This window comes from Balaenoptera physalus, assembly GCF_965194825.1.
Source record: "Balaenoptera physalus genome assembly, chromosome: 7".
Lineage (NCBI taxonomy): Eukaryota > Metazoa > Chordata > Mammalia > Artiodactyla > Balaenopteridae > Balaenoptera > Balaenoptera physalus.
Window position 1 is genome coordinate 2,215,379 of NC_138886.1, and position 21,406 is coordinate 2,236,784.

The window sequence follows — 21,406 nt, forward strand, 5'->3', positions numbered from 1 at the left end:
CGCCCAGGTGGGCTGACGCTGAGGGCTGGGCGGCAGACGTGGGCCAGGGGTCCGGGGGTCCTGGAGTGCCTTCCCAGATCCCCTCCCGCTCCCGGGAACGCGCCTTACAAGCCAGTCAGACCAGCCCCTGAGTGCGGGGCTCCGGCCACTCCAGAGTCCTTGCTGATTCGGCAGGACAGGGGCTGAGCGCTCACCTTCTGAGAGAAGCCCCGGAGTGTGGCATGTAGACGAGCGGGTTTGGGTCCTGCAGAACCCAGGCCGGGCCCCAGGCTGCTCGGGGGAAAGAAAGGACGGTTAGGTTCAGCCTCAGGATCCCGCCAAGCTCCCAGGATGTTCCAGATCCCCAGATCGGGCAGGACCTGAGGCCCACAGCTCCCTGGGAGGTCCCCCCGAGACCGCCCTGGAGACCTGAGCCCAGGCTTCGAGCAACCCACCCAGGGGGCTATGTCCTCCTGTCCAGGGCACGGGGACGGCAGGCCCGTCCGGCCAGGTGCTCCAGCCTCCTTCTAACTGTCGTGGGGCCTCTCACCCAGGACAACAGCCCAACATCCAACAGCCTGGAGGCGGGCACCGATGCCACCGCCTACTGGTGGGGAGAGTGGACCAAGTGGACGGCGTGTTCCCGCAGCTGCGGGGCTGGGGTGACGTCCCAGGAGCGGCACTGCCTGCAGCAGAGGTGCGGGGCTTGAGCGTGTGGCCCTGAGGGGCTGGCGTGAAAGTGGGGCCGCCTGCACGGGAAAGGGAGGCCTGGGAGGTGGGCAGAGGCTGAGGGGTGGGGGTGGGGGGTCTCGGGCTGGGAGGGGTCTTCAGTATGAGGCTGCACAGGCCAAGTGAGCAAGTCAGTCTTTTCATTGGCCTCCGTTGGGGACGTGGCTTCTGTTGGGTCCCAGGCAACAGAGTCCTGGGGTTCATCCTGCTCCATTTCTAGGGCTCTTTCAATGAGGGGTCAGGCCCACCCTGGGCTTCTCTTCTGAAGACCTGAGTTGAATAAACATGGGGAAAGCATAAGGTGCAGTGGTTACTGTTGGCCAGACCTGGGTTCAAATCTTGCCTCGGCCACTTCCTAGCTGTGTGACCTTGGGCAAGTCACTTAACCTCTCTGAGCATCAGTTTCCTCGTCTGTGGCGTGGAGATTATGCTCGAGCCCACCTGGCATTTCTGAGAATACAAGAGGCAGTGTGTGTGTATGCACTGCAGCATAGGGCCCACACGTGGTAAATGTTGTTATTTTATTACTAACTCCGTGTCCTAAGACCCTCTGCTGTGTGCTGGGGATCGAGAGGTGAATTGGATCTCACCCTTCCCCCTAAGAAGGGGCTAAGAAACTCCCTCAGACTACCTGAATACCTGCGACATGAGAGGGCTCTGGCAGAGCAGCGGGGCTTGAGTGGGGAGGGAGGAGGCCTCGGTCAGAGGAGGCAGAGCAGGTTGGGGGCAGGGCGGTGGCGAAGCAGCCCAGACGCCGCCCAGGAGCAGAAGCAGGGTCAGGGCTGCAGCCCATGTCCTCCCGCCAGGAGGACGTCTGTCATGGGCGCTGGGAACCGGACCTGCACGGGCACGTCCAAGAGGTACCAGCTCTGCAGAGTGCAGGTGAGGCTCCGCCAGCGGGGACCCCCTCCCCCTCCCCCCTCCCCTCCCCCCTCCCCCCTCCCCCTTCTCTGGGAGGTCTCAGGGCAGCTTCCTGGTGGCCCCGGGCCCTCTGGACACTCTGTCCTGGGCCTGGGTGGTGAGGGCCCCCGGGCTCAGAACCCCCCTTCCTGCATCAGATCAAATCTGTGGTGCCCACTGCGGGCTGCGGGCACATGAGGGGAAAAGGACCCGCTTCTGCTGGCGGAGCTCCAACACAACCTCAAGGTTTGGGGTCTACGGGCGCACGCGGCCCCTGCGCTCAGAGTGAACCCTGCTCCCGGTTCTCCCCGGGGGACTGAAGTCACCGGCTGCCGCCCCTGTGCGCCCGCCTCTGCTCTCTGCGCCCTCAGCACCCAAACCTTCTCTGTCAGTCGCGTGCTGCACCGAGGTGGCCGGGTCTGGGCAGGAGGTGCCGACTCTGGCTCAGCCTCCGGTCACCTCTCGACGGGGCCAAAGCCAGTCTGAACCGCACCCCCGGGACGGGGGGCGGGGCAGAGAGATGATGCTGTGTGTCCCCACGTCCCTGCATCCACGTGTCTGTGTGTCTGTGTGGGCACGCGTGGGGAGTTAGGGGCTGGAGGGAGGCGAGCGGCCATGGCCTCTGTGCTGGCCTCGCCGGTCAGCTGCCCTCCTGACGTGAGCTCGGGAGGGAGCCCTGGCCCAGTTCGGCTCCTGGCCGCGGCGTGAGCAGCTGGACCCCGCACAGGCCCCTCCCCTCTGCCCCATGGGCTCCTCTTCTGCGAAGTCAAGCCCACGCAGTCAATGCCCGTGTCCCAGGCACTGTGGCTACGGCTGCGGACACACAGATGGGCCCCTGCCGGAGGATGCGGGGCGACTGGGGACCCCGCGCAAGCACAGCCGAGGCCGGTGTCCCTGCCGCTCCGCGTGCAGCCGGGGAGAAGGCCAGGGTGGTGGGGCTGAAAGGATCCAGCCCGGAGCACGGGGAGGGCCAGCACACGTGGGTGCTGGAGGCCTGGTCCTCCCTCCCTCCGTCCAGAGAGCCCGAGAGACTGAGAGCGAGGCGGAGAGCCACTTCCTGCTCCGCCTGACAAAAATGCTTTTGTCGGCCGAGTCCCTCCCAGAGCCTCCCGCCCTGTCTTCCCGCTTCCCAGGAGTGTCCGCCGGACGGGAGGAGCTTCCGCGAGGAGCAGTGCATCTCCTTCAACTCCCGTGTGTACAACGGGCGGACGCACCAGTGGAAGCCGCTCTATCCCGGTACCGTGGCCCTGGGCCACCCAGCAGGGAATTCTCTGGCAGGATCTGTACCTGACGGCCACCTCCTGGGGACTGTGGGAGGGAATGTCCTCGTCCAGTGGGTAGGCAGGTGGGGAAACAGGCCCAGAGGGAGGGGTCTTGTCGAAGGTCATAAGTAGTTCAGGCGGCGGTGTAAATGACTTGGCCTCTCCCGCTCACCGGGTAAGTGCAGGGTCCCCAGGACCACCGGCAGCCCAGGGCCATCAAGTCGGCTCAGACCTCCTGCAGAGGGGACACTGCCCCCCACTCACAGGGCGGCAGAGGCTGGACTTCCGGAGCCTGGGCTGGGCCAGATCACCTGCATCTTGGTCCGTTTCTGCCACTGAGAGCCCGGGCAAGTTCTTTCCATTCTCCAGACCTCTGTTTCCCCATCTGTGCCTTGAAAGAAGTGCTGTCTCGGTGAGGGGGAGGGGAAGTCCCTGACTCTGGCCCCCCAGCTGCCCTGAGACCCTGTCTCCCCCATCAGATGACTACGTACACATCTCCAGCAAGCCGTGCGACCTGCACTGCACCACCGCGGACGGCCAGCGGCAGCTCATGGTCCCCGCCCGCGACGGCACGTCCTGCAAGCTTGCCGACCTGCGAGGGGTCTGCGTGTCTGGAAAATGTGAGGTTGTTCAACATTGTAGCAGAAGTACCACCGGTCTCCTTGCGCCGGCCGCCCGCCTGTCCGCCCAGGCAGTGGCGGCCCCGGGGCCCGGGCCTCAGCGCCCTCCCAGCAGCCTCTCCACCTCCCTTCCTGCAGCCCATCGGCTGTGACGGCGTGCTCTTCTCCACCCACACGCTGGACAAGTGTGGCGTCTGCCAGGGGGACGGAAGCAGCTGCACCCACGTGACAGGCAACTACCGCAAGGGGAACGCCCACCTGGGTAAGAGCCCCTGCTGCCCTGGGTCCAGGGCCCGTGGGACCCCGCCGCCGGCTGCTAAGTGACTGCGCAAGGTCCTTCCCCTCCTGGGCCCCCCGATCCTCCACCCAGGCCCAGCAGGGCTGGCCAGTGGCTCTGTAAGGCCCCCATGGGCTATAGGAAGAGGAGCAGCTCTGGGTTGAGCACCTGCTGGATACCAGGTGCCGCAGTGCTCACGGGGCTTGGGAACCCCATCTGACCTAAGCACAGCCTCCAGGGAGATGTTAATACCAGTCTTAAAAGGGGGAAACTGAGGCACGCGTTCCGTCCTCACCGCTGATATGAGATTGAGGTCTGGGCACACCGAGTCTGGGGCCTAAGCTCCCAAACCCGAGTTTCAAGGGCTGAAGGGGTGCCCAGGCTCCCGCCAGCTCCGGGCCGACCGCAGCACAGAGCCAGCCCCTTTCTTCCCCAGGCAGCGGCTTGTCAGTTTTCACGGCTCTGCCCACTTGGCTTCATGTTTGCATGCAGCTCCGGTCCAGACCTCCTGAGGGTTGGGGGAGGGGCGGGCCGGGGGTCTGTGCATGCGATAGGACTTTGCACTTTTGGAAGGATGTTGCTTATAATACTCAGTCTTGAACTGAATACATTCCTGGGTCTCAGTTAACGCTTGTGGGATTAAACTGGGTTATCACAGCCTCCAGACTGGGAAAGGTAGGGCAGCTTGAAACCCATTTAACAGATGGGGAAACTGAGGCCCAGGGTGGGACTTGCCGGCTCGAGGTCCCCCAGTGAGGCCAGGCGCGTCTGGACTTGAACCAACCCCTTGAGAGCCCCCAAGGACCTGGCTGTCGGGACCCCCACGTGTCCTGGAGGTGGAGGGGACGGACAATTTCGGAGTTAGAGTTAGGGCTTGGACGAGCGACCCAGGGATGGACATGCCGACTGAGGAGAGGCAGGGTAAGGAAAGGAGGGGAGTCTTTAGCGGAAGCCCAGCCGGACAGGGGTCTGAATAAGGCATGGCGAGCACAGTGGGCAGAGGCCGCTTTCTTCAGAGGCCTCGCTGTGGGAGGGGCACGGGCAAAGACATCACGCCTTTCCTCCCTTCCTTTCACAAACCTGCTTTTGGGACCTTCCACCAGATCCTGGGATGTGGAGCTGGCAGAGGCAGGGTTCAGAGGGTGCATCTCTTTCTGAGCGCCTCCTGGGTGCCAGGTGCTGCAGTAAGGTTCATGCCCGCATGGAGCGCTCAGCTTGGGGGCCAGGGGCTGACCCTTAACCAAGCCCACCTATAACTCTACCAAGTGCTTTCTGTGCACGGAGCCAAGTGCAGCACGGTTAACTCGCTTCCAGCTCTCGACTCCGGGCAGGGACTACCACTGTTGTCATTTTACAGATGTGGAAACAGAGAGGTTAAGAAACTAGGTTAAAGTCACATAGCCAGAAGAGGCAGAGGTGGGTGTGAACCCAGACAGCCTGCTCCCGGGTCTGTGGTCCTAAGCACTGACCCACAAGCTCCCCTGGTAGATGTGTGCGTGGTAGCTATGGTGAAGAATCTCGGAGCTGGTTGCCAATTTAAAAATTAACACATATAAACCTTCATTTAAGTAAATGATATTTAAGCAAAGTCATCATTTCCTAATCGTTTTGCCTCTATAACTATTGTGTCTGTCAGCTGGAAATACTAGGGCAGCAGGTAAACGACTGTGTCCCTTTTCCCGACTCTGCACCCAGCGACGCAAGCTGGCAGCTTGAAATCGGCCACAGTGGGTGGAAGCGCTTGTACTCCGGAAATCGGCCGATACTGCAGGTCACAGCTGCTCCTGCCCTCCTGCCAAGAGAGCCAGTGGTTAAGCATTTAGGGGCACCCCGCTGGCCGGAAGGACCAGCTCAGGGTCTTCAGGGGGCCGTAAAGGGGGGCGGCTGGCAGGAGCGGCTCACCCGGCAGGCGGGCCCACGTGCCCCTCGGGTGACTTGAGCATCGGCCCCAGCACACCTGATTCGAGAACCCCCTCGCCATCTTCTCCCGGAAGGCTTTTCATTCTGAGGGCTTTAAAAAAATCTCGCCTCCTTCTCCCAGCAAACCCTCTACCACCTGCTGGCAGCACGGTCCCTTCGTCAGACCTCCGCCCCGCAAGACTCTTGGTCCCTTTGTTGGGGGCTCTGTGAGGGTCTCCGTGGCTGCTGCCCCACCTGACTGGGGCCTTCGATGACAGGTCCTGAGCTGGGGCCTCGTACTTTCTCATTTACACCTTTGAATGTAGCAAGCCTTTAAAATCAACGTGATGGTACGACAACGTGGGTTTCTAAAATAACACCAGTGACGACGCCCTCAGGGCCAGGCTCTGTGCTACCCAGAATCTCCTCTGTCATCTGGAGTGGGGGCCGTCATCCCTGCACAGGCGAGAAAACCGAGGCCCAAGTGCTCCAGCAGCCTGCTCAGGGTCACCTTGGTGATAGTGGCAGAGCAGGACCCAAGTATGTTGACTCCAGCAGATGTACGGTCCCCGTGGCCTGTGGTGCGCCTCGGGAGGAACAGGGCAGGTACCAGGGAGCGTCACCCACAGCCTTGGTAGGAAAGTGTCTCGGAACCGGGTGATGCTGGGGCCGTGCCGGAGCGGCGGGTCAGCTCTCCCGTGGCAGGGCATGTTCCGGCAGGTCTTGGACTTGCCTCTCGGGCCCCAGGTGCCCAGCTCTGGAAGCGGGGAGGGGCTGCCCTTAGACACTGCCACTCACACACCGGGAGTGCAGGACGGTGGTGACTGCAATCCAGAGTCGCCTTTCCAATCGAGAGGCGGTGGCCACAGCCGACCTGCTGCTCACCGTCGTTCCGTCTCCCCCAGGTTACTCTCTGGTGACCCACATCCCGGCCGGCGCCCGAGACATCCAGATCGTGGAGCGGAAGAAGTCTGCGGACGTCCTAGGTGTGTATGTGGGGCCTGGGTGGCTTCACAGGGGCTTATGGCTTTGCATGGGGTGAAATGTGTGGGTTATGTGTGGACAGGGGACACTTGACCTTGGGTCCCTTCTTGCAGGAGAGGGATGGCCCCAGAAGCCAGAGCTTGACCCGGGTGCATGTGTGTAGCATGTGGCGGGGTGGGGGGGTCTTAGGGAAGCTGACCTCACCCCCATGTGTGCAGAGGTCTTGCACTCAGAGTTGCTTAATAATGGCGGGGGTCATGACTCAGGTAGTGAGTTCCCTGTCCCTGGAGGGCCAGGCACAGGCAAAAGCTGGAGGTGCTGGCGGCGGCCTCTCTGCTCCCCCCGCTGCACCCCCCAGGTCCGAGGAGTGAGACTCTGGGGCTGAGAAGGTTGAGGCAGAGCGAGAAGGAGTAGGAGGCCAGTCTGAGGCCAAGGGTGACGAGAAGCAGGGGTGGGGTTCAAACTCCCATCTGGGGCCCTCGAGTTGATGTTTTGGCCACTGGGCTGGCTCTGGTGGGAAGCTGGATTCAGTAGGGGTCCTTGACTTGAGGATTCTGGCGTCATTTGCACGGTGGCTGAGGTGGTGAGGCCCCATGTTGGTGACAATTTCTGGAAGGGCTCCCTGTGTAGTGGGAAGTTGGCGGGGCAAGGCACCTTGTCTGCACCCCGGAGGGAGCCCCTTCTGGCCGAGGAGGGCAGGTACTGACATCTGTGAGCCGATCTGCACAGGGCAGGTGGGGGACCCGGGCAGGGCTCACCTCCCTCCCTCTCAGGGCAGCTTCTCGGGGGCCAGGGCTGGTGGGGCGCGACCACCCTTCTAAGGGGACACTGGGGTGGACGGTGGGTCTTTGCTAAAGGTCCTCAAGGTTGAACCCAGCACGGGCTCTCAGCCCTTCAGGCCCCGGGGCCCCAGTGCCTGGGGCCCTGAGCTCCAGCCCCCAGCCGGCGGGTCTGCACGCTCCAGGCCCCAGCCCCTGCGGCCCGAGCACGGGGGCCAGGCCTCTGCCAGGCCGGTTGCTCTGTGGCCCGCTGGGAGGGTGGTGAGGCCAGGAAACACCGTGTTCCCAGAGCTGGCTGCAAAGCCATCGTTCTTGAAACAGACGCGTGGAAATACCAAGGGCGGCCTCAGAGCACTGGGAAAGCCGCAGGAAGGAAGGTCATTACTGTCAGGAAACAGGTTTTGGACGCGCGCCGGGGATTTAACCCTGTGCACAAACCCAGCCCCTACGTGTTCCCCTCGCCCAGCTCCGGCTCTTATCCCCGTTATTTTTCGACGTTGCCACACGGAGGGTGTTTTTCCAGCAGACGCGTCCTGCTTGCTGCATCTGCCTGATAATAAATTAACCGCCCGTCTCCTCTGCTCGGAGTTGCATCAGGAGCTTTGGAAGCTGAACTCTTCCCCACCTTCGGGCCAGTTCCTGGAACGGGCTTGAAAGAAACCCTCTGGAAGACACACTGTCCCCGAGGTGGAGCCCCGCCCCCCGGCCCCGGGGCCCCCAGGGAGGGGGACAGATGTCCCAGCCCATTGCGGGGGGCTGCATGTGCGTTCCCGCTGTCTGGGCGTCATCTCGCTCCAGTTCTGGGGGTGGATGTCTCTCTGAAGCCCTTGGTTCCACGTGTCCACCGGCACCCTGCCTCAGAGAGGGGCTGACTGGGAGCCATACCGGGGAGAATGGGCCGATCCGGCAAGTGGTCAGCCGGGTCCCCCGGTCTGGGCAGCAGAATGTCACGCTCCCAGCGAGAGCACGGAACTGGTCAGCTTAGGGTGGTCAGGTAGGGCCCGCTGGGGCCGCTGGGACAGGGCTGCAGGGTCGCTCAGCGTGGGCCCTGGCGGGGCACTGCGGTCCCCTCCCCATGTCGGGGGAGGGGAAGCTGGGGGTGCCAACTCACCCCGGCTCACATGGGGAAGTCTGCAGCAGAGCCAGGCAGGGTGGCCCAGCCCCAACCTGGCGGACACCTGCTGTCCAGCGTGTGTCTCGACCTGGCCGCTTGGTCCCTACGTTCTTCATCACCTCTCAGCCCCAGCCCCTTCAGAGGCGGCCGAAACGGCAGGACCACGTGGGCCCTGGGCCAGCCATCTTCAGTGGTCCAGACAAGGCCTTGTTTATTTTAGGCTGATAGGAAGGAGGACCCACGTCTCCCTGGCCAGGGCCACATGCCATGTGCAAACAGAGCGTCCCACTCCCACGACGTGGAGTCTCCTGTCTTTGGGTGTTTGGGGAGGGTCACGGGGATCCACAGGCCGGCCAGAGGCCCCGAGTGCGAGGTCCTGCCCCTCCCTGCCCCTCCATCCCCGCTCCAGCCGCTCCGGCTCAGGTGACCAGGCAGCTGTGCCCTTTCAGCTCTTGCAGATGAAGCCGGCTACTACTTCTTCAATGGCAACTTCAAGGTGGACAGCCCCAAGAACTTCAACATCGCCGGCACCGTGGTCAAGTACCGGCGGCCCATGGACGTGTACGAGACGGGGATCGAGTACATCGTGGCGCAGGGGCCCACCAACCAGGGCCTGAACGTCATGGTGCGTGGGCCGTGGCGCCGGGGCTTCCCCAGAAGCCAGCAGCAGGCGGGGGCCTCCGGGCCAGCAACTCTGCGCAGCTCGGGGTGGGCCTCATTCCTTCAGTCCCTCGTTCACTCACTGAGTCACTCCCTCATCCCAGCCCTCACTCAGATTTTCATTCCTTCACTAGTCTCCCATTTACTCATTAATTCATTTACCTGTTCACTTGCTCACCCAAGCACCGGCTCGCTCACCCTCTCACTTGTGTGACCCTCCCCTCCCTCCCCTCCCTCCCCTCCCTCCCCTCCCTCCTCTCTCCCCTCCCTCCCTCCCTCCCTCCCTCCCTCCTTCCTTCCTTCCTTCCTTCCTTCCTTCCTTCCTTCCTTCCTTCCTTCCTTCCTTCCTTCCTTCCTTCCTTCCTTCCCTCTGTTAGCACCCCTGGAGGACGTGCACAGCAGGAGGTTCTGTGCAGGGCATCAGGAACTGTGTGGGGAGATGAGGACAGAAGGCTGGATGGGGTACAGGGATGCAGGACCCACTCCACACTCCACAGTTGGGGGTTCAAGCCCCCCATGGAGTTCCCTACCCTCAGCCCCATGGACACTGTGGCATTCCCGCCAGGTCCTCGATGCTGAGGGACCGTGGCAGTGCTTGTCATGGCCGTCCCCCTGACGCTGCACCCAGGATGCTCATGGCTTCTGGGGGGGAGCGCATGGGGCATGAGTAGAGGGCAAGAGAGTTCGGCTTGTTATGGCCAGCTTGCCGGGACTTTTCCCGTGGCTACTGTCTAGAAATGAATGGCATTGCCGCTTGGTGCCCCAGATCTGAAAATGCAGAGGAATTATCACGGAAATCAGGTGATGTCAAGAGGCTCTTGGAGGCCTGCCGGCTTTCATGGAGGCTGAGGGATACGGTGGGGACAGAGCCCACCCACCTGACCAATGCCAGAGGCTGGCCCATGGCAGGTGGCAAAGACGTTCTATCTCTCACCCGGTTGTTTCGTGCCCCTCCCAGGGTGGGCGCCCCATAGTGTGCATTAACAGGTGATCCAGAGACCTTCACATGTTATGTCTCCTCCATTGATCCAACCACGCATGTCTTCTCCAGACCTCCTCATCCCCGATCTTAAAGTCTTTTCCATCCAGGCTCCTGACCAACCGGCCAAGCCAAGTGCACTGCCCACGAGTCAGTATTTATTCTTACTTAGGGCCACTCTGCCTGCCAAACAAATTGGGTGACCACCTTACATGTACTTCCTGAAGCCCTCTGGGAGGATTTTCCTTCACAGCAACTTTTCAGGGCTACCCTGAATCAGACCCCATTTTCAGCTCACACCCCCAGACCAAGCTGACCCAGCTCAGAGTCAAGTTTTGCCATTTTGCTCCTCTCCGTCTTCATCCTAAGGGTACACGGTGCAGCCGTAGCTGTGAGCTAAGAGTCTTGGATGCTGGGAGATTGGGTCACCTGCTGATGAGCTTTCCGTCCCTCTAGCCCTGGATTGCTGCTGGGCCCTCCTGACCCCATAATTTAACGGAGTTGAGAGGCCCCATGTTATAATGTTCGGCTCTGGCTGTGTGGGTCACTTGATGTCCTGTGGTCAAAGGGTCATCTCTGGTAGGGCCTGATAGCATACCAGGAGCTTTTTTCAAATAACGTCTATTTATTTTAGGTGATATGGCCTTCTTCTAGAATACTAGGGGTCTACGTTATCATTTTCTTAGCAAAGTTTGCCAGAAACTCCACAGTCCATCTTTCCCCACCACAGACACCTTTATTACTGCAGGGGCTGCTGGGTATTACAGCCCAGGTGGTGGGCTGCTTGCACCACAGCCTGGACCTCCTGCAGAGCCCTTTCTCCTCAGGACCCCACTCAAGGCAAATCCAGTATATGGATTGGACCAATATTCCCTGATGTGGAATATGTTGTGTCCAAAATTCTTCATGATTGGGGGGATGAGATATGATGTTTCCCTTTATTTTCAAGGAGATGTCTTGTCCTGCCCTAGACTACTGGACCCTGAGATTTTCACTGATGTGGGGCCAGTCTTCACAGGGGTTAATCTCTGATCCTCTGGAATACGTATGTTTTACCAAGGCCTCCTGTGCCCCTTCCTGCTCATCAGGTCTGATAAACATGATGTCGTCAATGTAGAGGACCAATGTCATGTTCTGTAGGATGGTCCAGACCCGTTTGTACTGTGTTATGACGGGAAGCGGGAGAGTCACCATAGCCCTGGGTCAGAACTGTAAATGTGTGAAACAGAGCTGCTTCTGCTTCTCCCTCCTGATGGGAGTAGAAAAGAATTTGCCAGATGGATGGCCACATATGGTCAACTTGAGGGCATGTTAATCTGCTCTAGAAAAGATGCCACATCAGTCCCAAAGCTGCAACTGGGGCTACTGCTCGGTTGAGCTTGCAGGAATTCACTGCCACCCTCCTGGATCTGTCTTGCTTTTGCAGGGGCCAAACTGTGGAATTAAATGGGGGCTATGATGGGATCAGCACCCCTGCATCCTTTAGGTCTTTGAGCGGCACTGATCTCTGTGTTTTCCCCCCAGGATGCAATATGGTTTCTGATTTACTCCCCGCCCAGGTCAAGGAGCCAACAGGAGAGCTCTGCTGACTCCCAGTTATGCGTTTGGGGGCTGGGTGAGCCTTGGATCCAGCAGATAGACTGTCAACCAGACCTGGGCCTTGTTTGGGCCATTACTTGTCATCCACGTGCTCTCACTGTAATGGGGACAGTAATGATGCTTTGGGTCCCTGGTTAACAGTGACAACGTGAACCCTGGTCCCACAATGTCTACCCGTTTCTCCACTGAGCAGCTCACCAAGTAAACAGCTGTGGGCTCTTTGGCGGAAGAACTGGGGGAGTCATGACCATATCAATTAGTTGGGGATCCTTCTTCCCGGGGATCTGGCTGTTCCATCCTTCAGCAGATTCTGGGTCTAAAAAGTGGTCCAGGAAACTGGGCAGGGACAGTTACTTTTACGTGGCAGCTGCCCTCTGCTTCGTGATCATCCACCCTCGATTTCTTCTGATCATATAGATCGAGAAGAACCTTTTCTGGGCCCATGCGTTTGTCCCCTAGGAGTCCTTTGTTCTATCAGCCGTGTCCAAAGGCGGCTCAAGCTCCCTGGCTACCGTGTCAACCTTATTGCTTGTTACGGTACCTGAGCCCCCTTGTTCTGATTATCATGGACAGTTCAGCTCTGTACTCGCATCTCCTGCCACCGGCCCTGGCCTATGAGGGCACCCAACACCGTCCCTCTAGGTGTCCCGCTGAGTGGTGTCGGTGACTCTTCACCACCACGCTTCCTTTCACTGTGGCGGCCAGAATGTCCTCCAGGTGATCCTGCAGAAAATAGTCACCTGGCGGCTTGTCCAGCCTTTTCCTCCCTCTTCCGTCGTCCGCTGTGGTGGTGCCAGCACAGGTCCTCCCCTCAGTGTCGGCCTCACCTTCTCCGGGGTGCTGGCGAACGTGGTCCCTCCTCCATCCTGAGCCAGGGCCCCCATAGGAGAGACTCCCCCCATCCAGGCTCAGCTTCTGCTGTCTGCCGCGGCTGGTTCTGCAGGGTCATTGCCGACGGCCCCTTCTCCCCCGAGCAGCCCCAGGGCTCCCCTGAGTAGGTGAAGAGGGCACTTAACGTGAGCCATCAGCCAGGTGGCCCGGAGAGGAGGTGGGCAAGGGCCTCAGGGAGGCAGAGGTCACCGTACCATCTTCAGGCGAGGGCCAGGTGCTGGCCTTAACAGCGAGGAATGGCCACTTTTTAGGCTCAAGATTCAGGGGAATCTGAGATTTCAAAATTTTTAAGCAGATTGGCTCAGACCCCCACGCCCCAAGTCTCCTCCTGGTCGGGCTCTTGGCGAGGTGGAGAAGTCAACACGCCCCGGCTCTCTGACTCTCTTCTACCTTTTCTGGCCCTGCTGGAGGACATGCGAGTCTCTGTGTAACACCTAGGAGGCCCTCTGGCTTGGCGTTAGGTTGGAGGTTTGGTGGTGATGTCACCCTAACCTTTCACTGTCTATCTCCAAAGCGCCACATTCCATAGACCGTTCTCCTTTCTCAAGGTACACCCCAAGCCTGGCCAACTCCCAACACTTGAGACATGGCACCCAAAGCGCATTTTCTTCCTCTGATGTCTCATTCCAGCCTGCCACCTGGGGGGATCTCAGGGGTCCATGCACCACCAGGGAAGGCTCGCGTCGCCCCTGCTGGCGGGGGATCCTGCTCCAAACTCCCATTTGAGGGCTGCTTCCTGGGGCTTCTGACACCAGCTGACTTAGGCGGCGTCCCTGGAAAGAGCCACGAGCACTCAGCGGGGGGAGCAGGACAGGCAGGGGAAAAAGCTGGGGGGCGATGCAGTCTCCACAGAAGCCTCAGCCCATCCCCCAGTCAGCTCTGATGCTGGGATGGTCCTCAGGGGCCTGGGCCCTGGCACTTCTGCTCGGCTGGCAGTGAGGGGGTATGGGGGGAAGGTGGTGGGGACGGTGCACTCTTATTACTTGGGATTTCTGGCACGTGGTGATAGTAAAATGCAGGTTGGGTTTTAATTGGTTTTCTTACCTTTAAAACATTCTCTGCACCCTGCGCACCCTTCACTCCCTGTGCCCGGGGTGGACGGCTCCCTCTGCCCCCTCCCGGGCCGTGTTCACCCGTCTTTGGACACGGACTGCCCCTGGGGCCACGCATAGCCTTGGGTGGGCGTGTCAGCGTTCTTGGGTCAAGGGTGAGTCCCTGGGAAGGACTCAGCTGCAGGCCGCAGCAGGAAACCCTTCTGCAGCTCAGGGACGAGAGTCTTCTGTCCTCAAGGGGCCTGTGGGCAGTGGGCCTCAGCAGCCACTGCAGGCTGGTGGGGAAGGGGCCGGGGGGAGGGAGGGCTGGGATCCCACTGCTTCTCCTCCCCCAGGTGTGGAACCAGAACGGCAAAAGCCCCTCCATCACCTTTGAGTACACGCTGCTGCAGCCGCCGCATGCCCACCGCATCCAGCCCATCTACTACAGCTTCTCGGAGCCCGCCTCAGACAGCGCCGAGAGCCAGGAGCTGGACGGGGCAGGGCTGGTGGGCTTCCTTCAGCACAACGGCTCCCTCTACGGCCAGGCCTCCTCGGAGCAGCTGGGCCTGGACAACCGACTGTTCGGCCACCGGGGCCCGGGGATCGAGCTGGGTCTGAGCAAAGGCCAGGAGACCAACGAGGTGTGCGCGCAGGCCAGCGGCAGGGCCTGCGAGGGGCCCCCCAGGGGCAAGGGCTTCCGAGGTAACCAGGAGGAGGGGCGGGGTGGGGCGGGGCTTCCTAGGGAGAGGGGCCTCGGGTGAAGGGTCTTCAGAACCCGGCACCTGCAGAAGAGGGTGACAGAGGTGCCGGTTCCGTGCAGGCTGACGGGGCAGGCCCAGGGCCGGCCCTTAGCAGACATCCTCTGCACATACCTTCTTCCAGGTGGGTATGGTTATCCCCATTTGACAGGTGGGGAGACTGAGGCTTAGAGAGAGAGAGGTCTTGCCCATGTCACACAGTCCACCACGGAGGAGCTGGGGGCAAATCCAGGAGGGTCTGACCCTGTAGCCCGTGCTCTCGCTCATTCGGTGGAGACAGACAGACAGACAGACAGCGTAGCGTGCGAGGTGTGACCAGAGCTCTGGAAGGGAATGACGGGCAGCTGAGGGGCACAGGGAGGACCTCGAGTTCTTGGAGAGGGTGACCCCTGACCTGAGGGCTCCAGAGCAAGTAAGGGCTAGCCAGGGGAGGGCATAGGACAGGGGCGGGGACGAGGGGACCAGCAAGGGCCAGCCTGGCGGGACAGGCTCCAGGGGAAGCCGCAGGAGTTGCAGCTGCAGGCGCAGGGGTGGGTCACAGTCTCTGACCGCATGCTGGCAGCTTGGCTGTGCTCCTGAGGGCCGTGGAGTGACTCGTCGGGGCTGGGCTGGACCATCAGCCCTGCTGAGGGGTGGAGGGTAGAGCAGCCTTGAGAAGAATCCCCTCACTGACTTGGGGGGCAAGTTTCCAAGACCCTCAGAGTCTTCAAGAAGGAAACACTTTAGAGGCGGTATTCGTTCCCTGGGGCTGCTGCAGCAAACTACCACCAATCGGGCGGCTTAAAACCTCAGAAACATGTTGTCTCCCAGTTCTGGAGGCCAGAAGCCTATGGAATAAAATCAAGGTGTCAGCAGGGCTCTGCTCCCTCTGGAGGCTCCAGGGGAGGGTCCTTCCTGCCGCTTCCAGCTCCTGGTGGCTCAGGCATCCCTTGGCTTGTGGCCGCATCGCTGCAGACCCTGCTCTGTCTTCACACGGCTTCTCCTCTGCGTCCGTGTGTCTCTGCGTGTTCTCTTCTTAAAAGCACAGCAGGCGTTGCAGTTAGGGTCTGTGACGATCTCATCTGGAGATCTGTACGTCTGTGAAGGTCTTATTTCCACATAAGCTCACATTCTGAGGTTCGGGGCAGATGTGAATTTTGGGGAAACCCTATTCAACCCACGGCAGAGGTCAAGCAGGTTCCCCAATAAGAGGTTGTCCAGGCCGGCTTGCGAGCCTCCGCTGGATGACCTGTGTCTGCTCATCGGGCGGAAACCTGCCTCCGGACGCTTCCCGGTTCAGGTCTTTGCTGCAGCCCCCCTGCTCCGCCCCTGCCCAGGGCAGCCCTTGCCCCCCCATGAGGGGGCACCGGAGGTTGAGCCACCCATCTCCCCTGTAGACGGCAACGCCACCGGGATGGCTCTCGCGGGAGACCAGGAGGACCAAGAGGCCGACGCCCGTTTTACCTCCCAGGAGCTCCTCTCAGCCAACGCCATCTCCGACCAGCTCCTGGACACAGGCTCCGACTCCAAGGAGCTCCCCCTCAACGAGACCAGCAACAGCATATTTGCACAGGGCGCCCCGAGGGGCTCCCCGGCCGACAGCCTCTACGTCGACTACGAGGAGAACGAGGGAGCCGGAGCTTACCTGCTCAACGGGTCCTACCTGGAGCTGAGCAGTGACAGAGTTGCCAACACCTCCTCCGAGGCGCCATACCCCAACGCCAGTGCCAGCCTCCCGGCCTTGGCTGGGAACAGGACGCAGAAGGCCAGGTAGGAGGCGACTCCCCAGCCCTCTCTGGGGGCTGCCGGGTGAGGGCCGGGACGGAGGTAGGTGGGAGAGAGCCGCCCCTGCCCAGGGGCCCCCCTACCCCGCCTCACCCCGTGGATCTGAGCAGGGGGTCAGAGGCCTGGGTTTTAGCGTCTTTCCCACAAGTTAGGTCCACGGGCTAAAGCTGGTGCTGAGTGCCCACGTGTGATGGGATTCTGGGAACTGGGGGGCGGAGGGGGAGGAGGGGAACAGCTCTGAGCGCTTGGGGCTAAGTGTTCCGTGCGCACAGAGACACGTTCTCAGCACAACCAGCCTCAGCTTTAGGGAGGGGTATTGGGCTCAGAGAGGTAGGTAAGCGACGTCCTTAGGGCTCAGAGGCTGGAGGCTTGGGGTCCTTAGGGTCTCGGTCTGGACGGCCATTGCACACGTGGTCGTTGTGCATCGGGGGGACAGCTCTCGCGGGAGACCATAACGTTCCCCGAATGTGGGGTGGCTCAGGACAACCTTCCCTGCTGGTCAGGGAGGAGACCGGGGGACGGTCCAGTGGGGTCCCCAGTCAGGGGCCAGGCCCCGAGTCAGGCACTAGGAACAAGGCCTTCTGCTGTGGGGCTGGAGCTGCCCTGGGACGGGCCGTGGGAGAGAGTCCAGAGCCAAGGACACGCTGGGGAGGCCTGGACAGTCACACCTGGGGACACCTGAGTCGCGGCTGGCCCTGGAGGAGTCTGAGGCCAGGAGCCTCCCTGGGTTGGGGTCAGCTGGGAGCAGGGTGGCTCCCGGCCTCCACTATCCCTACTAGAGGACAATTCCCTGGGCCGATGATGACGCCCCCATTCTCCAGAGGCTAACAGGGCAGCGAGGCCGGTTTAAACAGACCGAGCCAGGCTCAGCACCCCTGGTGGTGAGCGGGGACTGGAGGCAGGAACAAGCCCACTGGGTTTTTTTTTTTAATTACTTAATTAATTTTTAAATTTTTGGCTGCATTGGGTCTTTGTTTCCGCGCGTGGGCTTTCTCTAGTCGCGGCGAGCGGGGGCTACTCTTCGTTGCAGTGCGCGGGCTTCTCATTGTGGTGGCTTCTCTTGTTGCAGAGAACGGGCTCTAGGCGCGTGGGCTTCAGTAGTTGTGACGCGCGGGCTCAGTAGTTGTGGCTCGCAGGCTCTAGAGCACAGGCTCAGGAGTTGTGGCACACGGGCTTTGTTGCTCCGTGGTATGTGGGATCTTTCTGGACCAGGGATCAAACCCGTGTCCCCTGTACCGGCAGGCGGATTCTTAACCACTGCGCCACCAGGGAAGTCCAAGTGCACTGGGTTTTATTTTATCTTGTTTTCTGAGGACCCACCCAAACCCCTTGGCTTTAGACACCCAGCCAGTGGAAGCCTAGCCAGGGCTGAGGGTGCAGAGGTGGGCGTCCTTGGGAAATTGAGTTTGATGGAAGATTTGGGGTTCACTCTTGAGATGAGGCGAGTGGAGACGACTCTCTCACCCTTCCCCGGGGACAAGAGCAGGGAAGCTGGGCCCCTGAGCCCACAGGAGGTGCCCCCCTCTTTCTCAAGCTCTTTTCCGAGGCCCCATGAGATACCCAGGGCACATCCGGGGCAATTCTGAGGCTCTGGGTGGAATTCTTTGCAAATGTGGACAGAGTGGGAGGTCTGGAGCCTTCTGTGGCTGCCCTTCTTCCCGTAGGGTCCATCTAGGCCATCTGCTTGCCTGACCCGGGTTCAGAATGCAGGGAGTGGGCCTTGGGGGGGGTGTGTGGCATCCAGCGGCTGGAAGGGCGAGACAGGCTCTGAGTCTGAGAGTGGGGCTCAGAATCACCCGACACTTGCTTGTGTGATCCGGGGCCAGTTACTTAGGGCTCTTCTCACCCCCAGGGCTGTCCAGAGGATTGAATTCTATCTGGTCCTGAAGCGCTGAAGGCACCCAGCAAGGACCCAGTCAATGGGAAAGATCATTAACACACTGAGCCTCCGGGGTGGGGAAGGGGCCCTTCTGGGACCGCGACCCGATGTGAAGAAGGCCAGCTACCTGATGGTCAGGGTCCCTCTGTGAATGGGTTTTTCAGGGTGGCACACAGGCTGCCGTTTAATTTGGCTTAAGGCATGGAAAGTGCCAGTGGGTCCCCATCCCAACTCTGTCCCCTCCCCGCCCCATCCCCATGGGACCTGGACCCATCCGTGACCCTCTCTGGTCCTCAGTTCCCCGTCCCCGAGCGAGGGGCTTGTCAGACGACGCTTCAGGGCCCGACGGCTCGGGCACTCAAGGATTCTTAGGCCAGGTCATGGCACAAGCTTTTGGGTCCTTAAGTCACATTTTAAAGAATGTCTCCTGTGCCATCCCAGTTGACTCCCACCCCACCCCTGGGCCCTAAGGGGAATGATTGGGTTTCCAGTGCCATGTGGGATTCAGGAACCAATACAATGATCGCCAGCACTCAGAAAGTCCTGACGTGGTGAGATGGGCGGATCCCCCACCGGCTGCTTCAAAGGACACCGCGGACCCGGAGACCAAAGATGGTCTTTGGAGATAAAGGGCTGAGGGAGGTGGCGGGGGAAACCGCCAGGCCAAAATAGCCCTGTCGCGGCGAGTTGTCCAAACACAGGAAGTCGCGTCTGCTCAGAGAGGGTGAAATCAAAGGGGCAGCCCAGAAAGGAAAGGTTATTTTCACCTTCTCAGAACAGCCCCGAACAATCAAGGGATGCCCCGACACCAGACGCTGGCGTTGGGAACAAGCGTCTGAGACACAGAGACACAGAGTCCCTCTCTCAGCCTGGATCGGGGGTGGCGGGGGGCGGGGAAGCAGGGCACTTTATGAGCCTTTTATAAACAAGCGTGGTGGTCCTGGGGAAAGGGTCCAGACGCGGGATCTGGAGCATCCCAGGGCTGAGGCGGTCCGAGCCTTTCGGATCAGAGGGCACTATCTTCCTTCCAGATGGAGGCGGGTGGAGGGTTGGTGGTTTCAGCGATTTCCTGGGTGTTTTTCTCCCCAGGGCCCCACTTCCGAGAACAGAGTCTTTTAGGAGTTGCATTGTTGTGCAAATACACATTTCGAGAGGTGGGAGAGGCGCCTATGCGGTGCTCCGGCGAACAGTGCCATGTGGGCAGCCCCTCCAGAAATACCTTTGGTGCTTAAAACCCGAAGGGTTATTTTGAACCGCTTGCTGTCTCTCCAGAATGAGTCACGCTGCCTGCTGGCCCAGGAGGGTGTAATTAGATAAAGATGGCACGGCTTCTCCATGGGTGGGGTGGCCGGGCAGGGGCTGGATCTTTTCATCCCCTTTTGTTCTTGGGGAGAATTTACAGCTGTTGAAAGGAGGGTGGGGGATCCAGTCAGCATATTTCAGAATCAGGCTCTTCCTCCCCAGGGAGTTTCCATGGGTCCCGTGTTCTGAGATGCTTGGGTCTTGGGACGCCCCATCTTAAAGTTCCCGCTCACTTTTAAGGAGGAGAGAGGGAGGACCTTCCCCTTCCCCCTGTATGGGTGGAAAGGCTGGGGCAGGCTCCTGGTGGTGAAGCCACCAGGTGAGGGGTCCCAGCCGCCCGCCTGTGGCCGGCTGCCCTCGGCTTTCCCCTCCCTCTCCTCACCTCTCTCCCTCCTTCCTGGGCTAATGTAGCCACATCAGTAAATTCATTACTTAAGGTCCGTGGGTAGACTATTTCCTGGTTCTCAGAGCATGATGTGTCTTCAGGGCAACATTTATGCAAAAGTAAAATGTAAGAGCCGTTCTCATCCACTTGTGAAATTCCAGAAGTTGGAAGACAAACAGTAAACTCCCAGTTGAATCCAAACCAATGTCTCTATCACAGAATTGACTGGAAAGCCTTTTAGAATGGATGCCCTGCAACCCTCATCTAAGCCTGACCTCCGGGGTGACAGAAAGCCCCAAGGAAAGGACCTGCGAGTGTGCTCTGTGAAAGGGTCTTAGCTTAGGGTGGTCTTCAGTCAGCCCCTCTGGGCCGGAAGGGAAGTGGAGCTGGGCTGTGGGGTCTCCGGGATGTGCCGTCCCCCGGGCCATGGCACCACGTCCCCTTTGCCGGCTCTGGGGGTGGCAGGGTTCCATGGGCCGCATTCAAACTCAGCCGTCTGCATCTCAGAGCAGATGCCCGGGCTCTGGGAGCTGCCGCCGCCTCCCTCTGCCCCTGCCGAGTCCAAAACGAGCCTGCACGTTGGATACGGAGGTTGGGCCCCAGCACACCGACTGGTTCAAAGAAGCAAACAGTCCTAACAATAGTTGGCTGGGCCGCCTGAGTTCCGGCCAAGAATCCTAGCCCGTCGCTGGCGGGGACCCAGCCCGGCGCTCCCTTGCACAGCAGCCCTTGCAGACCTGGGCAGAGGCGTCTGGAGGGGGCGCGGCCACTCCCCCGTCTGCAGCTGAGCTTTTCTATTTTGATCATTGGAGGCCCAATGGCTAGTGTGCCCCATTCAGTCAGAATCCCAGCTGAGGGAGGCCGTGGGAGAGAATTCTGGCACCTTCTCAGCACACCAGGTGCTTCTGCGGTCCCTTCCCGGGGAGAGGGCTGGAGGAATCTGCATGACCCTGCTAGAAGGTGACAGCGAGAAGGCTGTGTGTGTGGAAGGAGCAACTGCGATGTTGGGGGGCCCCAGATTCTTCACCACCAGCCCCCGAAGGTGCTCTGACAGCTGCAGGGCAGTGAGCTCAGACAGTCATTGAGATGGAAAATGCCAACGTCCGCTCCATCCTACAACCTGCCGCCCCGTGGGTGCTGCTTCCCTTCTCTCTGTTCTAGACGGTGGGCACTGGGGCCCCGACAGGTGGCGATTCTGCCTGGGGCTCAGGACAGGTACACAACCACGCCCCATGGATGAGAACACACCCTCCCATGAAACTCACCCCCTTCTCTGCCTCACCTGCTTTCAGGACCAGGCCCAAGACACGCAAGCAAGGCGTGAGTCCCGCGGACATGTACCGGTGGAAGCTCTCGTCCCACGAGCCCTGCAGCTCCACCTGCACCACAGGTACCCGTGACAGGTGCCGAACGGCGGCACCTGCTGAGCCCACCTCCACGGTGGGTGCGAGTCCGGGCTTCGGGGCCCATGCACTTGCTTGCAGCCCCAAATTGCCCACAGGGAGCTTATCTAGAAGTTTCCTGACCCACGAGGCAGTGTGATGAGGTGGGAGTTTGGATGTCCTTGTGGTTACGATGTGCTGGACCACGGTAAGGTCCAGTTGCTTGGGGG

General features: G+C 60.5%; 1 protein-coding gene across 5 annotated transcripts in view; it reads left to right on the top strand.

Moving 5' to 3' along the window:
* ADAMTSL2 (ADAMTS like 2) overlaps positions 1-21,406 on the top strand; it is a 35,083-nt gene that overhangs the window by 3,013 nt on the left and 10,664 nt on the right. For 2 of the 5 annotated variants that reach the window (XM_082469438.1, XM_082469439.1), the window contains exons 3-12: positions 461-676; positions 1,515-1,590; positions 2,742-2,844; positions 3,350-3,495; positions 3,629-3,752; positions 6,572-6,652; positions 8,993-9,168; positions 14,060-14,408; positions 15,841-16,213; positions 21,087-21,184. In XM_082469438.1, coding sequence (XP_082325564.1) covers positions 461-676; positions 1,515-1,590; positions 2,742-2,844; positions 3,350-3,495; positions 3,629-3,752; positions 6,572-6,652; positions 8,993-9,168; positions 14,060-14,408; positions 15,841-16,213; positions 21,087-21,184 — 1,742 coding nt within the window. The remainder of the gene's footprint in view (positions 1-460; positions 677-1,514; positions 1,591-2,741; positions 2,845-3,349; positions 3,496-3,628; positions 3,753-6,571; positions 6,653-8,992; positions 9,169-14,059; positions 14,409-15,840; positions 16,214-21,086; positions 21,185-21,406) is intronic. The other 3 variants (XM_082469440.1, XM_082469441.1, XR_014265710.1) reach the window with 3 other exon arrangements.